The sequence below is a fragment of the Hemibagrus wyckioides genome, linkage group LG07 (assembly GCF_019097595.1).
Source record: "Hemibagrus wyckioides isolate EC202008001 linkage group LG07, SWU_Hwy_1.0, whole genome shotgun sequence".
Classification (NCBI taxonomy): Eukaryota; Metazoa; Chordata; class Actinopteri; order Siluriformes; family Bagridae; genus Hemibagrus; species Hemibagrus wyckioides.
In genome coordinates this window covers 33,214,901-33,227,400 of record NC_080716.1, presented here as the reverse complement: position 1 = coordinate 33,227,400, position 12,500 = coordinate 33,214,901, and the positions used below count along the sequence as shown (strand labels likewise).

Sequence of the window (12,500 nt, the reverse complement as noted above, 5' to 3'; positions counted from 1 at the left end):
GTTGAAGGAGACCATGTCCAGGATATAATTACTGCACAGGGTCAGAAGGCAGTTCTTCTGGATCTACACACACACACACACACACATACACACAGTTCTAACTTTTATTTAACATCATGTAAAATCTCAAAGTGCATGTAGTGTGTGTGTGTGTGTGTGTGTGTGTGTGTGTGTGTGTGGACCTGTTTATGATCAGGAAAGTTTCTCATGGTGGTGATTATGTGTCTCATCACATTTCCCAGCAGGCTTTGCGACATTCCCTCTGCCAGCTCCAGAACGGTGAGGTTAAACACACACGCTGACCCCGACACCTGCACACTCACACACTCGCTGTGGGCTTTCATTCCCAAATACACCAGCTACACACACACACACACACACACACACATTAACACAGCTATTCAGATCAAACCAGATGTGCCACAGCACAATGATTATCGATTAAATGGATAATAACGGATAATAAAATGGTTGTCAGTGAATGACATTATGGATTATTCGGCCGGCGCACGTCACCACGCATTCAATGACAGCGTTGTTCCAGCAGCTCATGGGAAGAATGGAGGAGAGTACACTCACGTCTGATAAAAGTGTGTGACCTGAGTCCTCTAAGGCACGGGAGCATTTCATATTAAATTCCACGCTAAATGTAACTTGCAAACTTTGTAAAGCAGAGCTTCAGTGTCATGGAAACACAACAATGATGAAGGAGCACATAAACCGGAAACATGCGGGAATCACAGATGAAGGAGAAACATTCAGGACCATAAGTTTAATGCAGATTTGTCATGTGACATATTTGTGTGATTAATGTGTTGGTCACTCACACAGAACGTGTTTTATTCCTAATCCCTTTTCCATTATTTATAATGAATGTGATAAATGAATGTTTGATCATTGATCACACATCTTTTGCAGTCCCTCACGCATCTCACGTTCAAATGATCTCTACTTTTCCAACAGCGCAGATCAATGTCACTCACAGAACAATGGACCAATCAGAAGGCCCCAGAGGTGGGGCAGCGCAGCTCATCAATGTCACTTCCAGAACAATGGACCAATCAGAAGGCCCCAGAGGCGGGGCAAGGCTTTCAGTGTCCGGTGTTTATTGTGTAAAGAGCGTTGTGTTACTCCTCATTCACAGTGTAGATGATAAACAGCGTTAATAGTTGTAGTGCAGGACGTTAATTACTGTCCAATTAAAACAGTTTGATCAAAATAAACAAAATATATTTGTTTTTAATCAGTATTTGTTACCAATTAAAAATAATGCAATGTAAAATTTCTGGAAGACTGAATGGATCATAACTCAGTAGTCTAGTAGTTCTGCCTCTTTAAGAAACACAAACAGTTTGTGCTTTAAGCTTTAAAAGGTCAAAAGTTTTCTGCTTAAACGCTGGAAAGACATTGTGGAAGTGTAAAGGTTTAGTTTACCTTCATATCTGTAACACCCAATGTGTACACTGCATTTGAAATAAAAATAAAAAGGTATTTAAAAATGTGGTGTTTTTATCCGATTCATCGATTAATTGAAAAAAAAAAAAAATCGCCCAATTATTCCATTATGAAAATAATGGTTAGTTACAGCGCTAACAATGATACAGTAATATCGCTCTGTACCTGCAGTACGTCTGGACGGCAGCCGATGTCCATGTCACTGAAGTGTTTGTAGAGACAGAGCAGTGTCTCCTGCAGGAAGCTCTCCCTCTCCCTGTACCTCCTCAGAGCCTCACACAGCTGTGGAAGGTTCCACTCTCCAGCCACCTGAGCGCACACACACACACACACACACACACACAGAGAGAGTTGAAGTATGTATCACTAACAGCCAGGCTGAATGTGAATCTGAATATCTGACACTTCACTCTAATGATGTTCTAAAAATGACCACATGTGCTTCTTTTTCCAGGGATGCAGCCTGTTTGGCCTCTAACTTTACATTTCTAAAGGAGACTGGATGTGAATGTTCTATGTTTCCTCAACCCTCTTCACTGTATTCCACCACTTTCTGGCCACATCTGGGGCCTCAGTGTCTTTGTTCAGGTCCTCCAGCAGGGTCAGGTGGTGATGACCAGTAGGTGCCGGTGAGAGATTCCTGGTGACACACTGTTTAACCCATTAAAAACCAATCCTTTAATAAATCTTCCCAGGAGCTTGTTGAGGATCTGAGGCTGAGATATGAGTGAAAATCTGATGGTGGAGATCAGATATCAGATCTGGTTCAGCAGGTGAAAGACGAGGAATGCCATCAAGCTGCTGGGGATCAAGTCAAGGCGTTTTTTTACTACACAGATGAAGCATGTGCTTATTCTAGTGTTAGGTGAAGATTTGGGTCTTCAGCTTTCCTTTAAAGACAGACGGTGACTCAGCTGTTCAAACAGCCAGGAAGTTCATTCAAGCACCTAATGATGGAGCTCTTACAACGTTTCTCTGAAGCAACAAAAGACATCTGAGACATATCTGTGTTAAAGATAACTAAAATGGCCGAGACTCTGGGTTACATGCGGTCTGCACCAACTGGGGCAGGTGTTTTCTGGAATTGTGTGAAAGGTGAAGTTCTACAACAAGTCAATCAAATGCTAGTCACTTGGACCCATGTCATGCACTATATTGCTAAAAGTTTCGGGACATCTGCCTTCACATGCACTTTAATGACGTCCCATTCTTAAGCTGTAGGGTGTAATATGGAGTTGTCCCGCCCTAACAGCTTCAACTCTTCTGGGAAGGCTTTCCACAAGGTTTAGGAGTGTGTTTATGGGAATTTTTGACCATTCCTCTAGAAGTGCATTTGTGAGGTCAGGCACTGATGTTGGACGAGAAGGGAGGATCAGACCCAAAGTGCAGGGATACATACACTGAAACACTGGGGAAAAAGTCAACACAAAACAAAATCCAAAGAACAAATATAGGCACAAAATAACAACAAGGACAGATGTGCAGAGGTGGGAACGGGCTAAGGATTGGGCGGGGCAAACATGAGAACACAAAACATAAACAAAGACACATGACACAGGAATAAACAAACCCCTGCTGGAATGCCCCCTAATGTCCCAACAGGGAATTAGCCAAGCCATCCATGACACCTGGCTCACAGTCTCCACTCTAATTCCTCCCAAAGGTGTTCTATGGGGTTGAGGTCAGGACCAGTTAAGTTCCTCCACACCAAACTCACTCATCCATGTCTTTATGGACCTTGCTTTGGTCACTGGTGTGCAGTCATGTTGGAACAGGAAGGGGTCATCCCCAAACTGTTCCCACAAAGAGCATGACATTGTCCAAAATGTCTTGGTATGAAGCTGAAGCATTAAGAGTTCCTTTCACTGGAACTAAGGGGCGGAGCCCAACCCCTGAAAAACAACTCCATACCATAATCCCCCCTCCACCAAACTTTACACTCGGCACAATGCAGTCAGGTAAGTACCATTGGCAACTTCTGCACACTGTGCTCCTCAGCATGCGTGGTTTAGTTTCTGTTGTTCTCAATTGCTATTGTTATATTACCACTAACAGTTGATCATGGAATATTTAGTAGTGAGGAAATTTCACGAATGTTCTTATTGCACAGAGGGAAACCGATCATGGTACCACGCCCGAATTCACTGAGCTCCTGAGAGAGACCCATTCTTTCACAAATGTTTGTAGAAGAAGTCTGCATGCCTAGGTGCTGGATTTTATACACCTGTGGCCATTTACTTCAATTCGATTCAATTTTATTTATATTGCGTTTTTAACAATGAACAAAAGCAGCTTCACAGAACATAAGAAACAAAAACATGCAAACAGTCCTAGATGTTTCGACAAATAGTCACCACATAGTCAAGATTTCTTCTACTGCCAATCAACCATTAAAGCCATGTATGATTTACAGATTAGGGAATTATGAGCTACATGTGGTTTGTTGGGTTTGTTGGCAGGAGCTTTTAATACAACACGGTTTAAGGAACCTCACCTTCAGATTTCCTTCTCCAGACAGGAAGTCAGAACTTCCAGCGCCTGTGGCCAGCAGACCAATGAACCTCATTCCTGTCCGTCCCTCCAAGAAGGTCTTCAAGGCCTCATCACTGATCCCTTTCCACCCTGACACATCCAGATCCATGAGCGCTGGCAGGATCTGTGTCTTCTGCAGGAGCTTCCTGATCATCTCTCCCCTGGTCTGCATCTGATCGTTGGAGACATCGAGGTATGTGAGGAGCTCCAGCTCAGAGAGTAATGAGAGAAAGTCATCGACATCCATTTTGAGGTGGTGCAGGGCGTGAAGAGTAAGCGAACGCAGCCTACAGCGGAGCCTCAGAAGAGGCGTAAGGTCTGTGATGTTTGTCCCAGAAATATCCAGGCTCTCCAGCAGCGGGAGTGAGCAGATGTCCTCCAGCGCTGAATCGTCCAGAGGGGTCCACGCCACAGAGAGACTCCTGAGACCCTGCAATGTCCTGAAACTTACTGGAACGTCCCAGAGTCGATCCACGCCACTCACGTTCAGCCTCTGGAGGCTCTGGCGACAAACCGGATTGGACGAGAGGCCCTGGAGGATGTCAGAGACGGTGATGTCACCAAGAACATGGGAAGCATCGAGCTCCTGCAGCCGGTGAGAACACAGAGAGCGACGGAAGGAAGCTGCGGTGAGACGAGAGCCGCGAATGCAGGCACGCTTCAGGCGCAAACACTCGTTATTGTGAAAAATACCCAAAGTTCTGTCGTTCAGTAAACCTGACAGGAAGAGGAGGAGAAAAAGAAATAAGATTACTAATGGGCATATTTATTATTATTATTATTATTATTACATAGAAAGTGTGATTTGATATATTTATTTTCTTTATAACACTGGATTCCCACACTGACCAGTACTGCTCATGTTGTAGGTAAATTTGGTGACTGATTAGACCCCTTTAGACAAATGTAGTGACTTTTTAAACAGATGTTAGCAACTGTCCTGCACCTGATACTGTTGTCCAGCTCACATCACGACTGCTGGTCACACAAGTTAGAGCTCACTCGACTCACCACCAGCCAACAGCCAATCAGTGATCACCGTTCACCATGAGGGCACTTCTCAGTACTACTGACACATTTCATGTGAGATGTGTTCTTACTACAAATCACAGAATACTATAAATAATGAAATAGATCATCTGTTCCTGATAACTAATCACAGATCACATTAGTTCCCAATGACCAATGAATAATCACCATGGTTCCCATCAACCACTCATGGCTCACTATTGTTTCCAACACCCAATCACAGCTTAGTTGTGTTCCTTATGGACAATCACTGATCAATATTGCTCCCAACAACCATCGCTGATCACCACTGGTCCTAATGACCAATCACTGATCACCACTGGTCCTAATGACCAATCACTGATCACCACTGGTCCTAATGACCAATCACTGATCACCACTGGTCCTAATGACCAATAACTGATCACCACTGGTCCTAATGACCAATAACTGATCACCACTGGTCCTAATGACCAATAACTGATTACGACTAGTCCTAATGACCAATAACTGATCACCACTGGTCCTAATGACCAATAACTGATCACCACTGGTCCTAATGACCAATAACTGATTACGACTAGTCCTAATGACCAATCACTGATCACCATTAGTGCTGATGACCAATCACTGATCACCAATGGTCCTAATGACCAATAACTGATCACCACTAGTCCTAATGACCAATCACTGATCACCATTAGTGCTGATGACCAATCACTGATCACCACTGGTCCTAATGACCAATAACTGATCACCACTGGTCCTAATGACCAATAACTGATCACGACTAGTCCTAATAACCAATCACTGATCACCATTAGTGCTGATGACCAATCACTGATCACCACTGGTCCTAATGACCAATAACTGATCACCACTACTCCTAATGACCAATCACTGATCACCATTAGTGCTGATGACCAATCACTGATCACCACTAGTCCTAATGACCAATAACTGATCACCACTAGTCCTAATAACCAATCACTGATCACCATTAGTGCTGATGACCAATCACTGATCACCACTGGTCCTAATGACCAATAACTGATCACCACTGGTCCTAATGACCAATAACTGATCACCACTGGTCCTAATGACCAATCATTGATCACCATTAATTTCCCAGTCACACTTCTTTGATCTATTCTGTTATAATCTCCTAAAACTTCATTCTGTTCTTACTTCTGTTCATCAGAAATTAGTCTGTTCTTCCAATCTTCAGTAAAATCCACTGTCTAGTGATTCAACAAGAATGCAGATTACTCCATGACATCTTCTAGTGACATTTCTGAGGACTGTGTTAACTGACGCGGACACGTTCATGATCTCGGTTCACCTTCATCAGTCATGGTGCTCAGTAACAGATCGGACAGTTCAGGTGGAAAAACCGGACAGGAGCAGAGACAGAGTGATCCATCCTCACACACACTGGACAGGGTGTCGAGGTTCTGACACACACACACTACACACACATGAACCAGAGAGGGGGGGCTGTCTTCATCCTGTAACACACACACACACACAATAATATAAAGTATAACTCCAGGTTAGAATGTAATGTATGTAAATGTTCCACATATAATATTTCAAATCTTATTTCTCTTATACTATGCAAGATCCCTTTAATACAACTTTGTCACATTTCTGTAAAACGCGTGATATAAATACACTGTTAATAACAACAACAACAACAACAACAACAACAACAATAATAATAATAATAATAATAATAATAAGGGCAAGTGCAGTACCCACTGTACCACATTACAGACCTCTATAAACTTCAAGCAGAAGAAACTTTAGAAAAAACTTACCATGGCTGTGTGTAAACAGCTTAAATGATGTTTTTTAAGTTGAAATAAATTGTTGTTTAAATCCGATTAGAGCTGGTAGTCCAGTGGAGAAGCTGATAGAGTAACAGCTGAGACTGTAACGCTGTTGTTGTGTAACGGGGAAAATCCCGACACCGCATTCGTAACTGCGGAATTTCCAACCTCCGACAGAAACCAGAGTAAACGCCCCCCTCGGCACGCTGTAGTTCCTGATCGCGAGATTTCCACGTCTCGCGATAGCTACCGCACTGCCGCTACGCGTCTGCCATATTGGAAAGGTCTGGACTCAATTGAAAGTCATAGAGAAACGCGGCTCTATAATATAATATATATAATATAATCACTCTAACTCTCTTTATATTTAAGCGGTTTAGAGAACATTCGTTTTGCCACATATTTCTGCATACATATGATGTAAATGTGGATTTATAATGTCGACATTTTGTTTGATCCAATAGCTGCAACAACACAGAAAGACGTTTAAGCAATGAAATTGTATATAAGTTAACGCTTTCGTTTTTAAAACCATTCTTTACGGAACATGAATACGACTAAATATAACCACGACAGCAAAGTATATGTCATTTTGAGAAAATAAAAATATCGAGTGTTTTCGAGAGTTCGGCTGATCTGATGATCAGGTCTGAAAGCTGATCGCCGAGAAATCGATGGAACTGCGGAAGCGTTGTGTTCAGCGGCGACCAAAAATAAGCATTAAACAACAAAAAATCAAGTCTGGTAAGAGAATTATACTGCAGCGAAAATGAATATACACGTTATTTCACTGTGGTCAGATTGATAACGTTTATAAATCTGATTAAACACCTTATTGACATCCGGTATGGTTTGCATTATACTTGTGTTCTTCTTCTTCTTCTTCTTCTTCTGTCTTTTCTGTTTACAAACGCGCGATTTATAAGATTTGTAAAAATGGCATTGTCCTTGCACCTTAATCTGTGTTATCTCTGTTTTATGCACCTGTGTATGTTTGTTTGTTGAATCTTTGACATCTGTACATCACTTGGCTGATGTTGAAGTTCTATATACATGCCTCTTTTCTGCGCATGCGCCATGTAGGCTAAAGTAATCAAGGATAAAAACACTTTATTCGAATAACTGTTCATTTAAGATGTTGTTTTTGATCCTACAGGAACATGCTGATAGGAGAAGGAGAAATGTGATCTGATGATGTCGACTGATCTTCCCCTGTCTTGATCATCTCCAGCTTTTGTCAGGGTTCAGAGACCGTTTTTTTAAAACAATAATAATAAAAGGACATGTATAAGAGAGAATCTCTTTCCTAACACTGTGACCTGTGAACCTACATTACCTCGTATACGATGTCCCCTCAGAAACTGAACAGCATCTCTGTTATTGTAAGTCGTCTGTGAAGGTGGTTTTAACAATCATCCCATCAACACCATGTCATCCACCTGCCAATCACGCTTAGCCCCGCCCTCTGGAGTGAGTGACGGTTCTCGCCGTTCATCTGAGCGGCACGCCCACTTGATGCTGGCTCAGATGAATAAGATGCGCCTGCACTCGGAGCTGTGTGACGTGCGTCTGCTGGTAGGCGGTCGGCCGTTTCAGGTCCACCGGTTGGTCCTGGCGGCCAGCGGCCCGTATTTCTCTGCCCTCTTTAACTCGGCCATGAGCGAGGCACGTGAGGAGGAAGTGCACATCGCCGGGGTGGAGGCAGACGTGTTTGAGTCTCTGCTGGAGTTTATATACACAGGTACATACACATGTGCACAGGTAAGTGTATAGTTAGACACGCTGGGAGTTATAGTGCTTAATGTATACATTAGATTCACAGGGATATATGTATGTATGTAGAGATCAATGTGTATGTAGATACGCATGTAGCCATCCCCAGGTAGATGCTTAGGTCCGAGGTCAATACACACACAGGTAAATGGATAGAAAGATGAAGACCACACAGGTAGATGTACAGGTGTAACAGTCTGGTATTGTTTATTAGGTTTTTTACGTGCAGCACTGTGTGTATTTAGTGTATTATTTGTGTGTGTGCGTGTGCGTGTGAGGCTGTGTGGAGGTGACGGTGGAGAACGTTCAGGATCTCATGATGGCAGCCGACATGCTGCAGCTCGGCGAGCTTGTGCTCATCTGTGGAGAGTTCCTGAGGAGCCACATGGAGCCGAGTAACTGTGTAGGAATTTATCAGTTCCTGGAACAGATTGGTTACAGTGAGCTCCTGGAGTTCACACAGAACTACATCCACGCCCACTTCCTACAGGTGAGCCTCACCTTCCTGCACACCTGACTGTACCTTTAACTCTGTGTGTCAGGTGTGTGAGGCGGAGTTTAACCCCCTGACTGTACCTTTAACTCTGTGTGTCAGGTGTGTGAGGCGGAGTTTAACCCCCTGACTGTACCTTTAACTCTGTGTGTCAGGTGTGTGAGGCGGAGGAGTTCTCCAGCCTGTCGAAGGATCAGCTTGCGTTCTTGCTGCGCAGTGAGGAGTTGAGGATTGAGGATGAGTATCAGGTGTTTACGGCGGCCATGAGCTGGCTCCTACACGACATCACACACAGGAAGAAGCACGTGGTGGAAGTTCTGGAGCCGATCCGTTTCCCTCTGCTGTCACCACAAAGACTCTACGCCTACATCGAGGGTGAGGGTAACACCTCAGATTAAAGGGGTGACAGTTACTGAATAGTTACACTATATTTACAGGATAGTTATGGCATAGTGACATCATAGTGACATCATTATTATTCAACTGCAGCATAATTACAGCTATAGATATGATATAGTTACATCATAAGCTTATAGTTATGGAATAATTATGACAGTTTTGTTACAGTGTAATAACGTGACATCATGTGCCATAATTACAATGTACAGGTATTGTGTGTGTGAGACAGGTGTCACTGACTTCAGCCTGCGGGTGGCGCTGCAGACCCTGCTGAGAGAATACACAGAGTCGACCAAAACACCCAAAGACCCCAAAACAGTCACACAACCGACAAAAACTCGGCCCCGGAGGAAAGCACGCAAATACCTCTATGCCATCGGTAAATTGTGTGTGTGTGTGTGTTTCTCACTCTTGTTCATCTTTCTTACACTTGTACCCTTTCTCACCGCACCAGGAGGTTACACTCGTCTGCAGGGGGGGAGATGGAGTGACAGTCGGGCTTTGAGCTGTGTGGAGCGATTTGATTCGTTCAGTCAGTTCTGGACCACGGTCTCCTCCCTCCATCAGGCCCGCAGCGGGCTGGGTGTCGCCGTCCTCGACGGCATGATCTATGTCATCGGAGGTGTGTACGGTTTATGTTACTTGCATTAATCTTGAGCATTAACCTTGAGCTGAAGTAAAAGATCTTCTGACGTGTGTGGTGGTCCAGGTGAGAAGGACTCGATGATCTTCGACTGTACAGAGCGCTACGACCCTGTTACCAAACAGTGGGCTGCTGTGGCTTCACTCAACTTCCCACGCTGTGGAGTCGGGGTGTGTCCGTGCCACGGCGCTCTCTATGCACTCGGTACACACACACACACATGCACACACACAGAGACAGTAAATCATTAAGCAAATACACTTGCCATCAAACCGCTAACACAGTGACCATGGAAATGACACGGAACTATCAACATTTCAACTCATATTCATAATTCATCTGTCATTTGTACAGCAATAACACTGTGTTAAAAACATCTCATAATCACACTACATTTCCCATCAACACCTGAACTGTGGCCTGGGTAAAGCATTATGGGAAATGCAGTTCATTAGTACCTCCCTGTTTTAACTCACTGTCTTGAACATAGACATATGGACTGCTCTGACCTCTGTGTGACCTCTGACCTCTACAGGAGGCTGGATTGGTTCTGAAATCGGGAAGACGATGGAGCGTTATGATCCTGAGGAGAATAAGTGGGAGGTGATCGAGAGCATGCCCGTACCACGCTACTACTTCGGCTGCTGTGAGCTACAAGGTGAAGGGAATCCACTTTTGTTTAGAATTAATGGACATATCTAACCAAATACAGCAAATATATTCTGATTTTAAAACAGTTATATATTTTAGAGAAATATATACCTCAGGTACTCTAAAAAATTAAAACAAAGGAGCCACGAAACTCAGCCTTAGCAATGTTTAGTATAGCGCAATGTTTAGCTGTGTTTATGGACATGTTTTACTACAGAAATGTAGAGCAACATGAGCTATAGTTAGTTATATAAACTAGAGTTTAAAGAAATAATTATCATAAAGTTGTAAACAAACCTAGTCTTTAGCTATGTTTAGTACACAGTTCCACAGAAGCAAAGACAAATTTGATATTTAGCTATGCATTATCACAAAAGAGTAAAGAAAAACCCTCATTTTTAGCTATATTTAGCTATGTTTTACCTCAGAAGAGTAGGGAAACTCCTTCTTTAGCTATGTTAAGTTATACCAGCTAAATATAAATAAACTAAATATTTAGTTATGTTTAGTTAAATGTTACCATAGAAGATTAGATAAACATGGTATTTAGCTACATAATAACACAAAGCTTATCATTATTGCACATTTTAATTTCAGGTTTCATCTACGTGATTGGCGGGATCAGCGATGAGGGGGTGGAGCTTCGTTCAGCCGAGGTCTATGACCCCATTTCCCGCCGCTGGCGAGCGCTGCCAGTCATGATGACACGGAGGGCATATGTGGGTGTGGCCTCGCTCAATAACGCCATCTACGCGGTAGGGGGATGGAACGAGGCTCTCGGCTCGCTGGACACCGTGGAGAAATATTGTCCTGAGGAGGTCTGATCTAGCGTACACGTTATTTAGTGTACACGTTATTTAGTGCACTTTGTCAACCTACATTCACAACATTTAGCATTCCCTGTCTACTGAGTATAGTTAAAATAATTCAAAGGCATATAAACAGAATAAAATGTCAGCTTGAACATAACACCATAGCTTTGATAAATATGCTAGCAAAAAGATAGTGGTATGTGAAGTGAAGAAAAGTGTAGCTAAATAGCTGTTGTTAAGCTAAACTGCCAGCGCTACTTAACGTTAGTTAAAAACGTGTGGCTAACTACTTTGTCAGCAGGGTAAATGGAGTGTTAGTATAGCTAGCTAGCTCAGTTGACTTGCTGTTGTCTTTAAAAGTTTTGGTGAGATTAATTGCATGCTAACTTGTGTATTCCCTGTTCAGGAGCGGTGGGTGGAGGTGGCGTCCATGTCGGTGGCACGTGCCGGGGTTAGCGTAGCCGCTGTTAACGGATTGTTGTACGCAATCGGAGGTCGGAACTCTGGGCGGGATTTCTCGGCTCCGGTCACTGTGGACTCGGTGGAGATTTACGACCCGCACCTGGACACGTGGACTGAAATAGGGAACATGATCACGAGCCGCTGTGATGGAGGCGTGGCTGTGCTCTGATGCTCCTCCCCTTTACATGTTTACATGTTTACGAAGCACTTGAGTGTAACATTGGCGTCGTTTATACCTAAACACAAAGGCGCTGGCTAAGTCGCAGCTTTGTGTTATTGTTACAAAGAATATAGTAAGCATGGTCACATGACAGGGGTGTGGCAGTGCTCTCACTGACTCCACCCCTTTCTGCCTAGTTCTCACGCACTATTGGCTAACTGCGTTCATTCCGTCGTCCCGTTTATATTATGACTGAAATTTGATGAGTGAAAAAAGATTT

At 43.4% G+C, this 12,500-nt stretch overlaps 2 protein-coding genes across 4 annotated transcripts in view; one reads left to right on the top strand and one right to left on the bottom strand.

Moving 5' to 3' along the window:
* Positions 1 to 7,039, bottom strand: part of zyg11l (zyg-11 family member, cell cycle regulator, like) — a 13,838-nt gene extending 6,799 nt beyond the window's left edge. Inside the window, exons 1-6 of one of the 2 annotated variants that reach the window (XM_058394932.1) lie at positions 6,816 to 7,039; positions 6,338 to 6,503; positions 3,950 to 4,704; positions 1,621 to 1,764; positions 183 to 359; positions 1 to 63 (exon numbers count right to left, since the gene is read on the bottom strand). The exon at positions 1 to 63 is cut by the window's left edge and continues 2 nt beyond it. In XM_058394932.1, coding sequence (XP_058250915.1) covers positions 1 to 63; positions 183 to 359; positions 1,621 to 1,764; positions 3,950 to 4,704; positions 6,338 to 6,503; positions 6,816 to 6,818 — 1,308 coding nt within the window. In that variant the 5' untranslated portion in view covers positions 6,819 to 7,039. The other variant, XM_058394933.1, reaches the window with a different exon arrangement.
* Positions 7,040 to 7,120: 81 nt separating this feature from the next.
* Positions 7,121 to 12,500, top strand: part of ipp (intracisternal A particle-promoted polypeptide) — a 6,027-nt gene continuing 647 nt past the window's right edge. The window contains exons 1-10 of one of the 2 annotated variants that reach the window (XM_058394935.1): positions 7,122 to 7,571; positions 7,984 to 8,568; positions 8,879 to 9,090; positions 9,249 to 9,468; positions 9,722 to 9,871; positions 9,947 to 10,114; positions 10,202 to 10,339; positions 10,671 to 10,793; positions 11,384 to 11,604; positions 12,005 to 12,500. The exon at positions 12,005 to 12,500 is cut by the window's right edge and continues 644 nt beyond it. In XM_058394935.1, the coding sequence (XP_058250918.1) occupies positions 8,256 to 8,568; positions 8,879 to 9,090; positions 9,249 to 9,468; positions 9,722 to 9,871; positions 9,947 to 10,114; positions 10,202 to 10,339; positions 10,671 to 10,793; positions 11,384 to 11,604; positions 12,005 to 12,229 (1,770 nt within the window). In that variant the 5' untranslated portion in view covers positions 7,122 to 7,571; positions 7,984 to 8,255 and the 3' untranslated portion in view covers positions 12,230 to 12,500. Of the gene's footprint in view, positions 7,572 to 7,983; positions 8,569 to 8,878; positions 9,091 to 9,248; positions 9,469 to 9,721; positions 10,115 to 10,201; positions 10,340 to 10,670; positions 10,794 to 11,383; positions 11,605 to 12,004 lie in introns of both variants that reach the window. The other variant, XM_058394934.1, reaches the window with a different exon arrangement.